This window comes from Aquarana catesbeiana, linkage group LG06 (assembly GCF_042186555.1).
Source record: "Aquarana catesbeiana isolate 2022-GZ linkage group LG06, ASM4218655v1, whole genome shotgun sequence".
Taxonomy (NCBI): domain Eukaryota; kingdom Metazoa; phylum Chordata; class Amphibia; order Anura; family Ranidae; genus Aquarana; species Aquarana catesbeiana.
Genome location: NC_133329.1, coordinates 405735797 through 405756399, shown reverse-complemented (window position 1 = coordinate 405756399; position 20603 = coordinate 405735797). Strand labels below are relative to the sequence as shown.

General features: G+C 42.0%; 2 protein-coding genes across 6 annotated transcripts in view; one reads left to right on the top strand and one right to left on the bottom strand.

Moving 5' to 3' along the window:
- LOC141147247 (E3 ubiquitin-protein ligase RNF14-like) overlaps nucleotides 1–11995 on the top strand; it is a 50303-nt gene extending 38308 nt beyond the window's left edge. For all 4 annotated transcript variants that reach the window (XM_073634439.1, XM_073634440.1, XM_073634443.1 and 1 more), the window contains exons 8-9: nucleotides 1597–1724; nucleotides 9401–11995. In XM_073634439.1, the coding sequence (XP_073490540.1) occupies nucleotides 1597–1724; nucleotides 9401–9410 (138 nt within the window). In that variant the 3' untranslated portion in view covers nucleotides 9411–11995. The remainder of the gene's footprint in view (nucleotides 1–1596; nucleotides 1725–9400) is intronic.
- LOC141147250 (uncharacterized) overlaps nucleotides 1–20603 on the bottom strand; it is a 218295-nt gene that overhangs the window by 29389 nt on the left and 168303 nt on the right. The window lies entirely within an intron of this gene.

Below are 20603 nucleotides of genomic sequence, written 5' to 3'. Positions count from 1 at the left end.
TCAGTCAGGGCTTATCAAAACACATTTATCATGCAGCAGCTCCTCCTCCCCTTTACTGTTCATTGATCCACCTCCCCCTCCAACGTATCTTTCGAGTCCACCCACCGAAACCATAACTTTCTAAACTTTTTGAGGGAACCCCGCGCCCCATACGTCATACGATAGAGAAGAATGTCATCACTTACTACTTTCACCCACATCCCCAACGTCTGTTTTTCTGTATATATCCACCTCCTTGCTATGAGCTTCCGTACCCCAAAATAGAGAATTCTAAGGAATAATTTGGTATACACATCCAACTCATCCTGTTCAAAAATCCCCAATAAGCATCGCGGGGGTCAAAGGAAGGTCAAATTTGTCAGCTATAAATTCAGTCACCATAGACCACAGAGGCCTTATCTTGGTATGCTCCCACACCATGTGAAGAAAAGTCCCTTCAGCCCCCAGGCCTTATCGTGACAAATTGCAAAATCCTACGCATACAGAATATTGTAACCGGTGTATAATACATCTTATGGAGGTACCTAAGCTGAATCATCCTATCTGTCGAGGATATGACCGTGGTAAGATAAGTATCAAGGACCTCTTGCCACAACTCTTCCAACAACTCCATCCATTTAGACCAGGGTTTCTCAACCAGGGTTCCATGGAACCCTTGGGTTCCTCCAGAGGTTGCTAGGGGTTTCCTTGAGCAATGAGCAATTTCTGCCTCTCAGTTAAGTTCCCACTGACACCATTGATATTTTTAGCTATCTGTAAGGGGGTAATTCTTCCCAATGACCACAAGTGTAAGGAGCATTCCTCGCACTGACCATCACACTGATGTATAATGAGTTGTAGGTATAGTCATTTTTAGCAGAGGTTCCTTGAGATTGAAAAGTTATTTCAAGGGTTCCTCTGTGTTGCAAAGGTTGAGAAACCCTGATCTAGACCTTGCCCGACCTATCAACCCAGGATCTCGAGGCCCCAACGCCAGATAATACCTGGAAATTCTCTTGGCTGGATTAGGGTCCAACAAAGTAGTTACCCAAAGAGGTATTTTGAACCCAGACCTCTCCGCCCCCCAAACTGCGCTACTGCTGCATGATGCATTTGAGCATATCTGAAGCGCCAGGTCCTGGGTATCCCAAACTGGTCCCGTAGTTGATCAAAAGTGCGTATCTTACCTTCCTGATATATATATGATGTAGGTACTTCATCATAAATTGGGCCCACACGTAGCCATCCTCCAGTTGAGGAACTCCTTCAGAGACCTATTGTTTAGGTGGTTTTTACTATATACGCCACTGATTACGTCATCGGCGCATGCCCTCTGAAGGAACGGCCGCTGGTGCTGTTTCTTCAGAGCCTATTTCCCATGATCATCAGCTCCATCTACTGGCCATAATACAGTATTGCCCAGATTCACTCTATATTGTATGAATAATTAAGTTTGACTTGGAGAAAAAATAGCCTAAGAGCATTTGATTTTGCCCACAATTTTTTTTTTTTTTTTTTTTTTTTTTACAAATACGTCCTAAACTGTACAGACATTATGTAGGTCATTTCATGTGTTATTTCAAGATGACAAATTGTAATTTTTTTTTTCTCTTACAGAAAGAATCTGGGTGCAACAAAATGGCCTGTAGTAAGTGTGGACAGTACTTCTGCTGGATTTGTATGAAATGTTTGCCTGAAAATAATCCATACAGCCATTATAGAGACTCCACAACAGCCTGCAATCAGTATGTATATCTCTTCAGCTTGGATTGTTTGTGAATAATAGATATTGATGATGGGATAGTTCTAAAATGTGTTATCTGCTCACCACTCTTGGAGGAGCTGACCTCCGGTGGCTTTGCCGAAAAAAAGGGGACCAGTCACCACTGCCTTGTGGTCTGCCTGCAGCCGATCTTTCCCCATTGCTGCCTTTCCATGATTTGTCCTGCTCTATGCGGAGGCGGCCATTTTGGTAGAGGCGGGGCTTTTTGCCTATTCATGTCAGAGCTAGAAATGTGCAGAACGAAAAAAAAATTCCTTAAATTCGTTTAGTTTTCGGACTTAATTTTGTTTATTCAAATTCGAATCGATTTCAAATCTGCCGAATTCCATTCGAATCGCATTCCATTCAAAATCAATTTATTCAATGTATTCTATTCTAAATTCAAATTTTGGAAGATGATTATATTCTTTCTATTCCATTCTATTTTATTGTTTTTTTTTTTTTCTATTTAATTTATTTATTTTGTTTATTATTATATTTTTTTGTATTCAATTTTGAATTTATCCTATTTGAAATACGAATTTCGGAAAATGGTTATATTGTTATAGTCTTTTTATTCTACTCATTTCTATTGTTTATTCTATTATATCCTATTCTATTATTTTCAGTTCTATTTTATTCTATTTTCTACTCTAGTCTATTCTATTAAAATTTAATCAAGTCGAATTTCGGGAAAATAGTTAGAATATAAAGCATATAACCATATACCGGTAATTATTTTCCCGAAATTCGACCTGATTAAATTTGAATAGAATAAAATAGAGTAGAAAATAAAATAGAATCGAACTAAAAATAATAGAATAGAATACATAATAGTAAATAATAAATTAGAATATAAAGCATATAACAGTATAATTTATTAATTACTATTATGTATTCTATTCTATTATTTTCTGTTCTATTTTATTTATTCTATTCGAATTTCGTCAGATGAATATATTTATTCTATTCCATTCTTTTCTATTTTATTCAAATTCATTATATTAGAAATTTGGGAAATGGTTATGTTTTCTTTCTATTCTATTGTTTTTTTTTATTCTATCCTATTATTTTATTTTCTATTATATAGTATTCTATTCAAATGTATTCTGTTCAAATTACGGAGGATTTGTTATATGTACTCTAGTCTATTCTATTTCTATTGTTTTTTTCTATTCTATTATTTTCTATTCTATTTTATTATTTTATTTTCTATTTTATTATTTTCTTTTCTATTCATTTCTATTTGAATTCAAATTTATTCTAGTCGAATTTCAGAAGATGGTTATATTCATTCTATTTGTTTTTTCTATTCTGTTCTTTTCTATTTTATTCAAATTTGTTCTATTAGAAATTTGGGAACTTGTTATATTTATTCTTTCTATTCTATTCTATTCTATTCTATTCTATTGTTTTTTTATTATATCCTTCTATTGTCTGATAATTTTTTTTCTCTTCTATTCAAATTTTGAATTTATCTATTCTATTCTATTATATTCTATTCTTTTATATTCTTTTGTTTCTATTCCTTTCTATTGTATTTGAATTCCCATTTATTCTATTTGAAAATCGAATTTCAGAATATGGTTATATTCTTTCTATTTTATTCTATCATATTTTCTATTCTATTCCTTTATTTCCTATTCTATTTTATTCTCTTTGAAAATTCGAATTAGATTTGAAAACTATTCCAATTCGAGTTTTGTCCGAAATGTTGTTTCCTTATTTTGGATTTGTTTAAATTTGTTACTATTGTAATTCCGAACTTCAGATACACCCGAATTTCCAAATAACAAAAATATGTGTCCGAATTTTAGTTCTGAATGAAATGAATGGCACATGTCTAGTCAGAGCCTCCAACAAGGACAGAGATCAACACAGTAATGACTTCACCACATCTCACTCCAAATCTCCTGACACTATAAATCGTAGACTACAGTGCCTTAGATCTCACACTGCAGATACAGTATCTCACAAAAGTAAGTACACCCCTCACATTTTTTGTAAATATTTTCTTCTATCTTTTCATGTGACAACACTGAAGAAATGACACTTTGCTACAATGTAAAGTAGTGAGTGTACAGCTTGTATAACAGTGTAAATTTGCTGTCCCCTCAAAATAACTCAACACACAGCCATTAATGTCTTAACCACTGGCAACAAAAGTGAGTACACCCCTAAGGGAAAATGTCCAAATTGAGCCCAATTAGCCATTTTTCCCTCCCCGGTGTCATGTGACTCGTTAGTGTTACAAGGTCTCAGGTGTGAATGGGGAGCAGGTGTGTTAAATTTGGTGTTCTCACTCTCTCTCTCTCATACTGGTCACTGAGAGTTCAACATGGCACCTCATGGTAGAGAACTCTCTGAGGATCTGAAAAAAAGAATTGTTGCTCTACATAAAGATGGCCTAGGCTATAAGAATTGCCAAGACCCTGAAAACTGAGCTGCAGCACGGTGGCCAAGACCATACAGCGGTTTAACAGGACAGGTTCCACTCAGAACAGGCCTCGCCATGGTCCACCAAAGAAGTTGAGGTCACGTGCTCAGCGTCATATACAGAGGTTGTCTTTGAGAAATAGACGTATGAATGCTGCCAGCATTGCTGCAGAGGTTGAAGGGGTGGGGGGGTCAGCCTGTCAGTGCTCAGACCATACGCCGCACACTGCATAAAACTAATCTGCATGGCTGTCATCCCAGAAGGAAGCCTCTTCTAAAGATGATGCACAAGAAAGCCCGCAAACAGTTTGCTGAAGACAAGCAGACTAAGGACATGGATTACTGGAACCATGTCCTGTGGTCTGATGAGACCAAGATAAACTTATTTGGTTCAGATGGTGTCAAGTGTGTGTGGCGGCAACCAGGTGAGGAGTACAAAGACAAGTGTGTCTTGTCTACAGTCAAGCATGGTGGTGGGAGTGTCATGGTCTGGGGCTGCATGAGTGCTGCTGGCACTGGGGGGCTACAGTTCATTGAGGGAACCATGAATACCAACATGTACTGTGACATACTGAAGCAGAGCATGATCCCCTCCCTTCAGAGACTGGGCCGCAGGGCAGTATTCCAACATGATAACGACCCCAAACACACCTCCAAGACCACCACTGCCTTGCTAAAGAAGCTGAGGGTAAAGGTGATAGACTGGCCAAGCATGTCTCCAGACCTAAACCCTATTGATCCTCTGTGGGGCATCCTCAAATGGAAGGTGGTGGAATCGCAAGGTCTCTAACATCCACCAGCTCCATGATGTGGTGATGGAGGAGTGGAGGAGTGGAAGAGGACTCCAGTGACAACCTGTGAAGCTCTGGTGAACTCCATGCCCAAGAGGGTTAAGACAGTGCTGGAAAATAATGGTGGCCACACAAAATATTGACACTTTGGGCCCAATTTGGACATTTTCACTTAGGGGTGTACTCACTTTTGTTGCCAATGGTTTAGACATTAATGGCTGTGTGTTGAGTTATTTTGAAGGGACAGCAAATTTACACTGTTATACAAGCTGTACACTCACTACTTTACATTGTAGCAAAGTGTCATTTCTTCAGTGTTGTCACATGAAAAGATAGAATAAATATTTGCAAAAATGTGAGGGGTGTACTAACTTTTGTTAGATACTATATACAGCTATGAGGTTTGTGGGTAGGTGCAGTGCGGTGCGGCTGCATGAACACACTAGGGCTGATTTACTAAAACTGGAGAGTGCAAAATCTACTGCAGCTCTGTATGGTAGCTAATTAGCTTCTTAATTCAGCCTGTTTGAGAAACCTGGAAGCTGATTGGTTCCTTTGCAGAGCTGCACCAGATTTTGCACTCTTCAGTTTTAGTAAATCAACCCCAGTTGAGTCCAGTTGCAAATAACAAGACTGGTATTGAAGAAATGGGGCAAATCTACAAACAACCCCGCGGGAAGGCACCAAGCTGGGAAACACTCACAGTTCTGTGCAACCTGTAGAGAGGAGCAGGTTCTGCTGCACCAACAGCGTCTGTCTCCGAGGGCGGAATGTGGCCAGTCTGGTCAACCTCTACTCAGCATTCTTTATTATTTTGTTGGCATCCCAGGAAGTCTTTAGCACTGCTGAAAAAAGTCTGTTTCTTTTTACTAGCCTTTAACCATTTTAGCTCCGGAAGGTTCCCCGCCCCCCTTAATGACCAGGCCATTTGATCACCTCTGCGGTTTTTATTTTTTGAGCTATAAACAAAAAAATTCGACAATTTTGAAAAAAAAACTATTTTTTACTTTCTGCTATAAAACATCCAATAAAAAAATGTAAAAAATCAAATTTCTTCATCAATTTAGACCAATATGGATTCTGCTACATATTTTTGATAAAAAAAAAATCTCAATAAGCGTATATTGATTGTTTTGCGCAAAAGTTATAGCATCTACAAACTATGGGATATATTTATGGAATTTACATTCTTTTTTAACTAGTAATGGCGGCGATTTTTAGCGGGACTGCGACACATTGCAGCGGACAAATCTGACACCAAGTGACACTTTTTGGGGACCAGTGACACCCATACATTGATCGGTGCTAAAAAATTAGTCACTGTACTAATGGGAAGAGGTTAACATCAGTGGCAATTAAATGGTTAAATATGTTCCCTGTGAGTGCTTGCTCACTGTGGGGGGGGGGGGAGTGCTTTGACTGAGGAAAGACAGAGATCCGTGTTCCTGCTTAGCAGAAACACAGGATCTCCATCTTCCCCTCTGACAGAACATCGATCTGCCTTGTTTACGTAGGCAGACCACCGTTCTGTCTGCCTTGGGAATGATCGACCACAAAGCAAGGTCCATAAAGACATGGATGAGCGAGTTTGGGGTGGAGGAACTTGACTGACCTTCACAGAGTCCTGACCTCAACCCAATACCTGACCTCAACCTTTGGGATGAATTAGAGCGGAGACTGCGAGCCAGGCCTTCTCGTCCAACATCAGTGTCTGACCTCACAAATACGCTTCTGGAAGAATGGTCAAACATTCCCATAGACACACTCCTAAACCTTGTGGACGGCCTTCCTAGAAGAGTTGAAGCTGTTTTAGCTGTAAAGGGTGGACCAACTCAATATTGAACCCTACGGACTAAGACTGGGATGCCATTAAAGTACATGTGCGTGAAGGCATGCGTCCCAATACTTTTGGCAATATAGTGTATATTCAGGTTTATGGCGTTAACCACTTGCTGCCAGCTGACATGCGGGTACATTGCGGCAGTTTGAGTGGTTATACTTTGGAAATGGCTGCAGCTGTAGACATGACTCTGGTATCTTTTTTTTAAGAGCCAGCGATGCTCTACAACGTAAAAGCCAACCTAGTAGCTAATTAGACTGGAGAGGTACCAGCAGGAGGCAGAAAGGGGGGGAAGCCCCTCCCTCCGCCCCCCCCGGTGCCTCTCCAGGATCCCCAATCGGGGAGCCTGGCACTGAAGCCAGCGGTTCCACCGGATGATCATAGAACTGATCAGGGACTGGAACATCCCCATTCATTTCTATGAGCTAAGAGACCAGAAGCAGGGCACATAAAATACGGAAAGAAACATCGCAACTATGTTGGAGGGGTTGTAAGGACATAGGGACAATGGCGCATATATGGTGGCAGTGCCCGGAAATGAAAAAATTCTGGGGGGGGATAAGGAGTATTATTTTTGAGATCACTAGTATGAGGATCCCGGATGACCCCTGGGTGTGCTTACATCACGGGAGTAATATGCCCACAAAGAGGTACTTGAAATCACTGTTACCGCATCTCCTTAATGCGGCCAAGAGTCTTATTCCTAGACACTGGTTAGACAGAAGAAGACCTACAATGCGGGAGTGGTTCAATAAAATAGAGGAAATTCACTGCCTGGAGTATCTGAGATACAGAGAGGGGTTAGAGATGGAAGAGTATGAAGAGACGTGGAGTGATTGGGTAAATTATAAGTCCTCCCCTAAATCGGTTGAGATGTGGGAAATTGAGCTGGATAACTCACCGAATAGAAGTTTAAACATTAACTCGAGTCAGACGTTACACACCCAAATAGGGTAAATGGTAAGGAGAGGGATAGGGACAGGTACAGGCCATGACCATTGGGGGAAGAGCCGGGGGGTAGGGTTGGGGGGGATGGGCGGGCAACTGGGATTACTTGAGAGGGGGGGGGGGTAGGTTCTTGGGGTATAAAATCTTTGTATGGGGATATTTGTTTTGTTTATTGTAATCATTATTACTTAATAAATGGTCGATGAAAAAAAGAGTAAGCCACAATGATGTGAAATTATTAAGGGATGAGATTGACTTGAAAGTTGAAACAATATCTCCCAAATAAAGACTTTCCTGATGTGGCAAAAAAAAAAAAAAAAAAAGAAGAGACCGGAAGCGACGAGTATTTAATCACTTCTGGTTTGGGGAAGCATGTAAACAATCCATTTTTGGATTGGGAAACATCCGATCTTGGTCTGATCAGATGCTTATAAGGGCAGATGAGAGATCTGGGGTCAGATAGACCCCAGATGTCTCAGCAAAAAAAAGATCTGTCATGCTATATTGCTATTACAAGGAATGATTACATTCCTTGCGATCGCAATAAAATTGAGTAAAAAAATAAAGAGACAGTGTAAAAATTGAACAAAAATAATAATAAAATAAATAAATTAAAATGTTAAAGAGCCCCTGTCCCACCGGACTTATGCGCAAAGGCGAACGCATGCATCGGTCCCACATTGGTACGTAAATAGATATTGCCACGAACGTCAGATTGAGAGCGATTAATTCTATCACCAGATCTCACTTGTAACTCTAAACTGGTAACTTGTAAAGGCTTTTAAGGAGTTTCCTATAGATAATATATTGTACAGCGTCTGTCGCCCGTTCCACGGGTGTGCGCATGGCGTCTTTGGTATCCATTTACTCAGTGTAACATCATCTTTTACATTTTACTGAATAATTGGGCATTATGTTGTGTTCTTGTGCCTTAAAAATGATTCAAGTGTATTTAAAATTGAAAAAAAAAATTGTGTTTGAAAAACCGATGTGAGTTAAAACGTAAACAAAAAGTGTCAGAATAGGCCTGGTCTTCAGTTGGTTGAGGATCAGGTTTCTCCCTTTCTTATCAATGCACACTCTACTAGACCTGAGAGTATTTATAGGGCTTTTCGGCATTAAGCTACAGTTTCCCACATGGTCTTCTATTCTCACATTTTCCAAGTTCTACCAGATAGACGCTTCAGCTTCTTCATCTGATGCCAGCTTCGGTAATAAGGTCCTTCAGATGTTGGTGGTGGTGAGCTGAAGACATTACTCATTACTTCCTTGTTTTCTTTATCTTTTTGTTTGCTGTGTTGTCCATCCCTCAATTGGACGGCTTTTGGATGCCCCCCGAAGGTGAACTTCTTGTGTCCCTCAATGGGCAAGAAAGAAAAGAGGATTTTCTTTTCTTGGAGTTTATGTTTATGTTTATGCTTTGCTACAAAACTAAGGCATTAGTAAGATGGGTTATCCTGGACTGGCCTACAATCTATGTGTTGTCTAATTCTCCTGTAGGATGTAGAATGAAGGTTATTGACTTCATGTCGTCCTTCAATGGACTTAAAAAAAAAAAAGAGTTTTAGAATGATTGAAAAAACTGCATTTTTTGTTTCTGATCTTCATACAGTATACTCAATGTAATTTTTGATTACTTTTTAGGATGTCATGAACACATGCATCTCCACAGTCTCCAAACCCAAAGTGGAGCCCCTGAGAGAGGAGCTGCAAGCAGAATGGACCAGTGGACAATGTGGGCAAGGGCCACAGGCTGGAGAGCTCGGAGGCAGAAAAGAAACTCCCTGAGATGGATACTGAATACATTCCATCACCTGTTTGTATTATAATATAACAACAAAGATTTAAATAGTTCGCTTCATAAGCCTGAAAATCCTGCCATGTAGAACAGGCACAGTAGTGTTGGGTTATCATCTCAATACCACCTCAACCACCTGAGTACCAACCTGTAACACCACTTCATTTTCAGTTTTTAGTGCCATGACTTCCAATTACTTGGTCATGCAAGACTATATCCTAAATAAGATTTATATACCGTATGTGTATGTGTGTGTGTGTGTGTATATATATATATATATATATATATATATATATATGTGTGTGTCTTAGGCAGATTGTTCTTCCTTTTGGTAGTATTTAATAACACCTATTTAATTTTTTTTCAATGTGTACATTTACTTTTCATTTGTTTAAAACCCTAAATGGTCAGTGGCAATCCCCCCATCCCACAATCAATGGTGGTCTGTTGCACTTTAATCTCCCCCTCCCCTCAAAAATCCCACAACCATAGGTAGTCAGTGGCACTTTAACCCCCCCCCCCCCCAGAAAATTCCACAATCTATGATGGTCTGTGGCACTTTAACCTCCCCCTCACCTCAATAATCCCACAATCATAGGTAGTCAGTGACACTTTAACTTCCCCCAAAAAAATCCCACAATCATTGGTGGTCTGCCTCACTTTAACCTCCCCCCAAATAAATCCTACAATCGTGGTCAGTGGCACTTTAATCACCCCCCAAATAAATCCTACAATCACTGGTGGTCTGCCTCACTTTAACCTTCCCCCCAAATAAATCCTACAATCATCGGTGGTCAGTGGCACTTTAACCCCCCCCCCCCCCCAAAAAAAAACCCCACAATCATTAATGGTCTGTGGCACTTTAACCTCCCCCTCAAAAAAAAAAAAAAAAAAAGTAATCTCACAATATATGGTGGCCAGTGGTACTTTAAAGTGATTGTAAGCCTTCGTTTTTTGTTTTTTTTTTATTTAACTTAAACTTATCTCCACTGTGCAGCTCGTTTTGCAGTGGCCCCGATCGTCCTCTTCTGGGGTCCCCCGGCGGCTCTTGTGGCTCCTCCTCTTATCAGATAACCCCCTAGGAGAAGCGCTCTCCCAAGGGGGTTACCTTATGGCGCGCTCCCGAGTCCAGCATTCGGCATCCAAAGACACGAATGCCGGACTTGGCCCCGCCCCCAGCGTCAATGGATTTAATTGACAGCAGCGGGAGCAAATGGCTGCACTGCTATCAAACTATCCAATCAATAGATAGAGAGGGACAGAGCGTCTCGGCCAAGGGAAATACGGGGCTCAGGTAAGTAAAACGGGGGGGCTGGGGGGCTGGTCACTGCCATAACTTTTTACAAAAAACACAGGGGTTAACAACCCCTTTAACTTCCCTCCCAAAAAAACCCCAAAAAACACAATCATTGGTGGTCAGTGGCACTTTAACCTCCCCCCCGAATAAATCCTACAATCGTTGGTGGTCAGTGGTATTTTAACCCCCCCCCCAAAAAAAAATCCTGCAATCATTAGTGGTCTGTGGCACTTTAACCTCCCCCTCAAAAAATTCCCACAACCATTGGTGGTCAGTGGCACTTTTAACCTTCCAAAAAAAGGAATCTCAAAATTATTGGTGGTCAGTGGCACCTTAACCACTGCCGGACCACCACACACCGATGTACGTCCTCACTTTGAGGACGGATATCGTTGTTATGGCAGCAGCTAGCTGCCATAACCCTGGTATGCCCGTATTTGGCCGGCGGTCTGGTATAAGATAAAAGTGGTCTCTGTGGCGTATTCGCCGCAAGATCACTTTTATCGGCAGCGGGGGAGGGAAGCCCCCCCCCTCCCACCGTGATCTGGTGCCCTCTGCCGCTTACCGGAGCCGTCGGCAGCGCCGGAGGAAATAGGTACCTTCCCGTGGCTGTGCATGGAGACAAGTGAGGGGAAGATGGCCCCCACCCGTCTCCGTGACACTGCAGGGCGGAAGCGACGTCAAAACGTCACTTCCGCCCATAGCTCTTCAAGGGCCTATTTTTTTTTTTCATTTTTTTAAATGACACTTTTTTTTTTTTGCATGTTAGATCGCGACCGTCGGCTACAAGCATCGGCACCCACCGGCGCCACGCGCACGCGCTGCTATCCCGCTATTTTTTGGTGCATAATTCTATAAGAAGGTGTGGCATGGGGGTTTGTCCTATACCTATATACATTCGCTAATAGGTGTTCATGTCCTATACCTATGTACATTCGATAATAGGTGTTCATCGTTTCCAACTCAAAAAGTTGGGAGGTATGCGGCAGTATATAGGCGATTAAATCATATATACTGTATTCGATCTAAGCAGACCAATCAGCCGGGAGACTCTCTCTATGATGCTGAGAACCCCTGTGTGGGGGATCCTTGAGGAAACTTACTTCTATTGATGAATAAAGGTGGGCAGGGGCCCTAAAACATCTGTTTCTGAGTGGACTGAGTTACTGGAAAGTTTTCTATTTGGACCAAAATCTCACAAACATTATTAGGAGAATTAAAAAGAAGCTAACCTTCAATAATCAGATTTCTGGCATATCCTACATCCCAAAACAAGAGATTTCATCTTCACAGGCCTGACAATTCCCACTATTATCTTGCATTGGCGCACTGGTCACTGGAAATGCATGGTGAGCGTGCATGCACCCAATCCCGGTACTGACGTCAAACTCCCTATTTAAAGTGGTTGTAAATCTCAGACATGAAATATGAACAAAGCCTATCCCTCTATAGTGTGTGTTTATCTCAATTAAAGGGCACTAAGTGTCATTTCTGTCTGCTGCTTCATTCCTCTGCTATCAGCATGACTCACTTCTGACAAGTTTTCCTGACACCAAGAGAAAAATGGTGACAGGGGGACACCCTAGACACCCTATGTAGCGCAGATTACCCCTGTTTGGACCCCTGATGTTTCACCAAAAATAAATAATAATAAAAACGACTGACACTAAATACAAACAAGTGGCCACTGCCCCCACCTATAACTGGTCTTCTGCCCTTCTGGCACTGTCAGTATATATACACATGCACACATACACATAGGTGTTTGAGCTTTCGGGTGCACATCCTAATGCAATAGGCTGTGCACATCTATGCAGACAAGATTTATATATTTAGCACTTTGAACAAATATAGAGAAGAGAAGACGGCAGATAAACAGGTACAACTTATGTAGGTGGGTTTGTTTAATCTCTGTGTATCACATGAGGCCAGTCACTTCACTGGGTATATGGAAGGGTTTACAACCTCTTTAAGGAAGGAAGCAGTCAGAGAAGTTTGATGGATGACCTTCAGTTCCTGTGTTTTCTGCCTTCATCCTGATTTGCTGCTATTGACTCGACTTGCCTTGGGACTTCCCTTCTGCTTGACTTCTGGTTGTAACCCAAGGTCGTTTTGCTTCTCTCTACCATGACCCTTGCCTGGCTTCTGACTACTATACTAACTTAATTCATCTGATCTACCATGTCTGACCCTGGCTTGGCTCCTAACCATTCTGCTGTCTCTATTGTGTAGGACCTTAGGCTTCAGTTCCAGACCCCATTATCTCCACCTTCTCCTCTACTGGTGCCATCACATGGCCCACTGGTGGAAATTGGCTGCTTACCACTGGTACACCTCCTGCTCCTGCTGAGTCCCTCCTGGAGCAGCTTTTAGAAAACCCCAGCGCCTGTGCTTCTTTGAGCCTAGCACTCCCTGTCATCACCTCCAAGGGTGCTTGGACCATAGCTGGGAAAGGAAGCCCCTTTGACACTTCGGCCTCCAACCAGGTTTGTGTTCTTGAAAGAAGATACCAACCAGTTAACATTTGATTGAATCCCCTGAGAAACCCTTTCGCTGCCACCGACCATTTCTTTCAGAAAACGCTAGAAGTAGTATTTTTTTTCTATGTTTGTTCACATGTGTATTTTTATAAATCATAGTCTCTATCATTTTCATGTAATTGTACCCTCTGAACCACCTGGTTGATCCTGCCAGTCACCTTTCTTCCTTGTTCTAAACTGACCACACAAAGCATAGCTGATCTGTTTTAGGTGGTTAGTTTTCATCCTTTGGCTGGCCAAAGGTACAGGACACTGCAGGATTTATAAGGGGGTAAAAAGGGACAATTGCCTCGGGCCCCCCTGCCTGATGCCCCCCCCCCCCCCCCCCCCCCTGCCAGATGGGGCTCCCACAGCTCTAGTCTTCCTCTATAAAAAAAAATTAATAATTATAAAATTAGTTTTATTATTAAAAAAATTACCAAAGCCTATGTGGGTGTCAGGATATGGAACAGCAGAGCCTGACTTCAGAAGCAAAGAAAGGGATGAAGGCTTCTGGTAGATGTTTTATATTTTAACTTCTCGTATTATTTTACTATTCAAAATGTTTGTTTTAACAGCAGAATTCATTGCCTTGTTTATGAGAGACAAGTGGTTGAGACAAGGAAAAAGTTGGAAAAATATTGGAAAGTGACAAGCAACACCACCGACCCCATAATGTGGGTGTGAAATTAATGACCAGCTTTTTGGATGGTTCTTGGGTCAGACCAACTCTAGGATCTTCTTTCTGAAGATCTATTGATTTTTAATGCCGTCTGATTATATAGTATCTGGAAATAACTCCTGAAGAAGTAAATTTAATTTCACAAAACCTGTTGAGAAGAAAACTTCCTTCTGAGGAGATATTTATTTTTATTGCTGTCTGGTTATATAGTAGCAAGAAATATCTCCTGAGGAAGTGAATTTAATTTTCACAAAATGTGTTAAGAAAAAAAACTTCCTTCTTAAGATCTTTGTTTTTAACGCTCTCTGATTATATAATAACAAGAAATATGTCCTGATGAAGTAATTTCATTTCACAAGACATGTTAAGAAGAAAACTTCCTGCTGAAGGTCTATGTTTATAACACTGTCTGGTTATATAGTTGCAAGAAATATCTCCTGATGAAGTGAATTTAATTTTCACGAAATGTGTTAAGAAAAAAAACTTCCTTCTGAAGATCTTTGTTTTTAACGCTCTCTGATTATATAATAACAAGAAATAGCTCCTGATGAAGTAATTTCAATTCACAAGACATGTTCAGAAGAAAACTATGTTTTCTATGTTTGTCTATGTTTATATAACACTGTCTGATTATATATTTGCAAGAAATATCTCCCAATGAAGTCAATTTAATTGCACGAAATGCGTTGAGATGAAAAATTCCTTATCCAGTGGATCTGTGTAAAAATCATCTCATGGCCAGTCCGGAAGAAGTAATATTTTATAAAAGCTTTTTACTATTAGTTGTAAAAAAAAAAAAAATTCTATTCCATTTACAAGTGGAAAAATGGTGATACTTTGTGACTATATGATGCCAGCTACTGTCTTTATTGGACTTTTTTTTGTACTAATAAAATGTAAAGATTTTTAACCATACAAAAAGTTTTTATATACTGGTGATGTACCCTTAGGCAAAGTCCCAAGGGTAACAAAGTTTCGATCTCAGGCTTGAAAAAATAGGAGAATCCCCTATCGGGGCTTTTAAGCAGCCAATGAAATGCAATATAGGTGGTTGAAAAAGTTAAATTTTATTGATACAAAAAATCTAATAACATATTAAAAAATCACTAAAATGAATGCTGACTGTTTGTGTCAGGGCATGAACTGGATATGGCGTATAATTACAACGGACAAAGCCTACAATTAGAACCAATGCAAGACACAATGTATTGTAGGGCAACCAAAATTACATCAAATACTGAATCCTTAAAATTGGATGACACCAAATAGTGCCTATAAATAAGGACAATATACAATACGGTGTATGTGGAACATCGAGGTTTGTATGTGAAAATTCTGACGCGTTTCGACCCTTCCCGGGTCTTCTTCAGAGGATAGTTGTCCACTGTAAAGAGGTCAACATGTATCAAACATAATATTAGATTCAACAGTACCAAAACCATACATGTACACCATGTAGTGTGACTGCCTAAGTTGTATAGTTACCTATCATAGGATTTATGACGTTACAAGGTCATTTCTAACATTGCAAAGTATTTGGGGTGATGCGATTCCTCCTCTGCTCCCCCGTCTCCCCCGTGTCAGAACAACTCCCCCGGGGGACGGGCGGTGGACCGAATGTATCTTGCGAGGGATCACGTCTACCAGCCCCCCATATAGGAGAGGGAAGGAAAGGAAGGGGCAAATGGGCAATCCAAATCGCACCCAGATAGGTTCACGTTAGTGCTAAAAATAAAAAATAGAATGATAAAAGATAAAATAAAGAACGAGGGGTCAATTGGTTGATCCACATGGTTGGGAATTCCCCAACCATGGAATTCTGTAAGGGTGCTAAATTATGAGTGCATGGATGTGCAGAAGGGCATTGCTGGAAAAATCAAGAAAGCGGAAAGGAAGGGGAAAGAGAGGGAAGGGGGGGGGGGGAAGAGAAGGGAAGGAGGGAAGCATGTGGGGGGAGGAGTGGAAAGAGAAAAAAGGAGTGAACCAAAGGTGAGTGAGTGAGACAGGAATGCGCTGGGGAATAGCAAATGCCCTGCTGCCGATCAATCACCATGCAACATAAGGATATATAGAACGAACAATGGGGTAAAAGTGCCGACAAACCACCAGTGAGTAATCAAGTGAAAAAAGGGGGGGGGGAGAGGGAAAAGAGGACCAGCCATGCTGGATAAGAAATTGTGAACAGAAAGGAAGGAAAGAGAGAGGAAGAAAGGGGGGGGGGGAGAAAGGAGGGGGAGAAGGAAAGAGAGGGGGGGTGGCGGGGGAGGAAGGGAGTGGAGAGAAAAAGGGGGAAGGGGGGAGGGGAGGGACAGGGAGAGGAAAAAAGAACAAAAGGACAAAAGAGGGGGAAAGGGATGGAGAGAGGTGGGGGGGAAAGAAAAAGCGGGGGGGGGGGGGAGGGAGGGGAAGGGAAGAAGGAGAAAAGGGGAAAAAAGAAATAGATGAAGAGATGGGGGGGGGGGAAGGGAAGAGAGAGGAACAAAGGGAAAAAAAAAAGGGAAAAAAAGGAGTGCTGGGGGGAGGGGGGGTGTTGAAAGTGAAAGGAGTGAGGGTGTGTGTGTGTTGGGAGCATAGGGGAATGGGACCGAGAGTGGGGATGTGTGTAGAATGGGCAGTGAGTGTCTAACAAGAGGAAGGAAAAGGGGACTGTGAGTGAAAAAAGAAACACATGGGGCAACAGTGCACAACACACAGACAGCAAACCGTGATAAAACAACAGTGTAAAGGTGCAGGGGTGGTGGCGGAACTAGTTACCCAATCAGACAGAGCAGAATAAAAAGATTGATGTGTTCATAATTCTGAAAAATGGAATGTAAATGAAAAGTCATGGCAAGGTAGGAGATGATTTAAGGAAAACGAACAAAGTTACTAAGGAGCTAAATAAAAGCATTGCAATCATTCCAGGTGTAGTTACCAATCTCATAGATCAGTCAGTGCCTTGCCTAACATCTCCAAGTTAGAGAGGATCCAATAAAGTCCCCCTGGGATTGCATTATATTTATAGGGAGTGTCAATTGACTAACTCCCATCAGGTGCAGGTATGCGATTGCCTCCCTCCCTCCTCCCCCTCCGTATGGGGGAACGAGCAGCACAGCTGTGCGCTCCAACGTGATCCCCCCGGCGTTCCGGAGAGGATGATTCCTTTGGGCGTCCCCGTCGCTTCTGCCGCAACTGCGCAGGCGCCGCTACGTCACCCGCACGCGCACTAGGGTGAGCACTAGCGTGAGCACGACGTCCGGAAGGGATCCGGGACGCCGCTGGCAGGGCGAGAAGAGCCCAACTCAAGGTGTGGCCACCTAGTGGGCGCATATAGGAGACGCAGGGCCCAAGCGTCTCCTCTCTCACCCTGCCAGGAAGACACAAGGTGCACCCCCGCCCCCAGAGGAGAAGCACAGGCACTAAAGGGGAGGCAGCAGGGAACACAGAGCCACACAGTCATAAATGTAATGCTGTGTGGACAAATTATGGTAGAATATGATACTGACAGTCCACATTGTTTGTTCACAAGGTGTCACATACATGGTCTGTGCACTGTGGATTGACTACAGGCTGACCATACTAAATACATCGTTCTTTGCATATCATTATTCGCTTAAACATGGTTACACAATTCTAATAGCATTGTCCTCTTATCACTACATGATCAAATAGCACATATACAGAAAAGAAAGAAGAAAAATTACATAATACAGAATATTGTTGCATATATAGAACTCTGAACTGTCTTTAGGCTAGATTTTTCTCAAAAGTAGAGCATTTCGAAGTATATGATCCATTTTTGTTGGATCCCATAACATACACGAAGGTGTGCACCTCATAAATTTAAAAATAATGGAGAAAACAATAATGACAATAGTGGTTTTACATGGGGAAAACCAGGCGGCAATGTACACAAGCCTGGAAACGCTAATAGATGAAGTGTGTGGTAGAAAACTCCACTTTGATCAGCATGGGGAGGGGGGAAAAAAAAAAAAAAAGATTTTTAACCATACAAAAAGTTTTTATATACTGGTGATGTACCCTTAGGCAAAGTCCCAAGGGTAACAAAGTTTCGATCACAGGCTTGAGCAGTCCAAGTCAGCCCTAAATACTGTATATATTGCTTGGCAGGCCAAGGTGGCACGTCGAGAATGACACATCAGCTGTCCTCCTCTTATGAGTAATGAGACCAGGACAAGGTGTTTAATATCTTCCCCGTTAATCTTTTTCAACGACTCCATCATCATTCCAGGGTTACATATGAATAATAAGAATGAATCAAACAAAAGTCCTATAATATATGCTAGGAAAACTTGCAAACGAAAGTGTGCTTGTCACCAACAGCAGAGACTTTGGAAGTTGAACTTTTCTTTCTCAATTACCATACTCCTTTCTGCCCTCCAACGTCCAGAAACCAATTCAGGGAGGATTAATAAGAAAAATGGTGTAGCGCCAGGCATAGCATATGTATCAATTGCTTTCAACACCATTGACTAAGTGCCGGTTCACACTACCGCGACTTGGGATCCGACTTGTCAGACCTCAAGTCGCCCCAAGTCGCTTGACATCTGAAAGTCCATGTAAGTGAATGAGAGCCGTCTATATGTACGCTACTGAAGTCGCTCCGACTTCAGAAAAGGTCCCTGTACTACTTCAAGGCGACTTGTAGGCGACTTGTACCCATAGATTTCAATGGAAGTCGCCTACAAGTCGGATCGTGGTCTATAGTGAAGCGACTTCACAGGAAGAGAAGATGTTTTTTTCAAGCAAACCCCTCCCTCCCCCAGAGCGGATTGTAGTTTGATTGGCCACTGGAAAGTCGCCTGTCTTGGAGGCGACTTGAAGTCGCCTTGTAAGTCGCCCCAAGTCGCGCTGAAGTCGCGCTGAAGTCGCGCTGAAGTCGCCTTGCTAAGTCGCGCTGTAAGTCGTGTTGCCCCTGTGTGAACCAGCGCTTAGGGGCCTATTTATAAAACATTTGTTGCACGTATTTTAGAAACATTTGTGCCAGCTGAATATATTGTGCAGTAGATTCATTCCTGTATATATGCAGCTATAATAAAGACAAATCAGTTAGAATAGTTTATTGATGTTGTTACTTCAGTATCTAAAATGTTCCAAAAGATTTGCTTTGTTAATTAAATGTATGGTAGGTTAGTATATCCACTAGAGGTAAAACTACCTTGTAGAGGTTAACCACATCTTGTAATCTTTGCCCCTTCCCCCGACTTCTCTGTTGAGATCAATGGCACAACCATCAGTCCCTCCTCACACACTAAGGTGCTGTCTGTAATCCTGGACTCTGAACTCTTCTTTCGGCCCCTCATCCAATTACTGTCCAAATCTTGCCACCTCAACCTCCGTAACATCTCCAAAATATGTCCTTCTTAAAGCGGTAGTAAGCCCCTTCTATTACATTTGAACAAATTAAGCTATTGAACTGTGTGCTCTGTGTGCATGGCTTCCTACCTTCTTGCTATCATGGTAATCCTTCATTTCGTGTGCAATGACATCACCGGCGCATGCGATGTTGGTCCCAGTTTTACAGCAAGCCCTTCATGCCGGAAAAATGTAGTTTACATGCCGGGGCTACATCATTTCCTGTTGTCGGCATCAGACCTATGATCCCGCGATACTTTCCCATTCTGAAGCTAAACCTTAACCCCATGTGACGCGCTACTTTTAACGCTTTTTAAACGCCAACACAAAGCTATTAATTTGGTCCCTGGTTATCTCTCCCCTCTACTATTTCAGCTCCCTCAACGTTGGCTTACCTCTACACAGACTATCCCACCTTCAGTCCATCATAAGTGCTGCTGCACTACTCATCCACCTTACCAATTGTTACCACTACCCCTCTCTGCCAAACCCTCCATTGACTTTCACTCACCCAACAAATAAAATTAAAAATACCAACATCAAGCCACAAAGCCATCTGCAACTCAGCGCCCAGCTACATCACCACCCTTGTCTCAAAATATCACCCAAACAGTCCTCTCAACTTGTTAGGACAAGAATCTGAGATCTTTGCTGTGTCTGGTGAAGTGTCTTCTTGCTGAGCCACCTGGGATTTGAACGATTTTGCCTTGATCCTTGTTTCTCTTGAACCTTGAATCCTTTGCTCCTCCCATGAATTTCCTAATTTAGTCATGTTTTTGCACTTCCTGTTTGGCAGATTATTGTGCTCTCTTCAGCCAATATCTCGCTCTTGTCAGCCTTCCGGCTGCCATCCGTGTCTCCACTATCACTCTTTTACCAACCTTTGGCTTGTTCCTCGACTACGCTTCTGCTTGATCACAACCTGTGACTACTTGTTACCAACCTTTGGCTTGTTTACTGACTATGATTCTGCTTGATCCCTACCTGCTAAATCTACTATTGGACCCCGGCTTGCTCATCTCTTAATCCTGAGGACCGCGACCTGGTACTAACACGCAGCAAAACCCATCTCCACCATCGGGAGCTCTGGCGAACACCGGTTAGTGCTATGACTCCACACCTCGATTGAGCCTGTGTCATCTGCCAGGGTGATCTGCTGCTGCGTATATCCAGCTAGCTGGTGGGAGCCTCTCTAT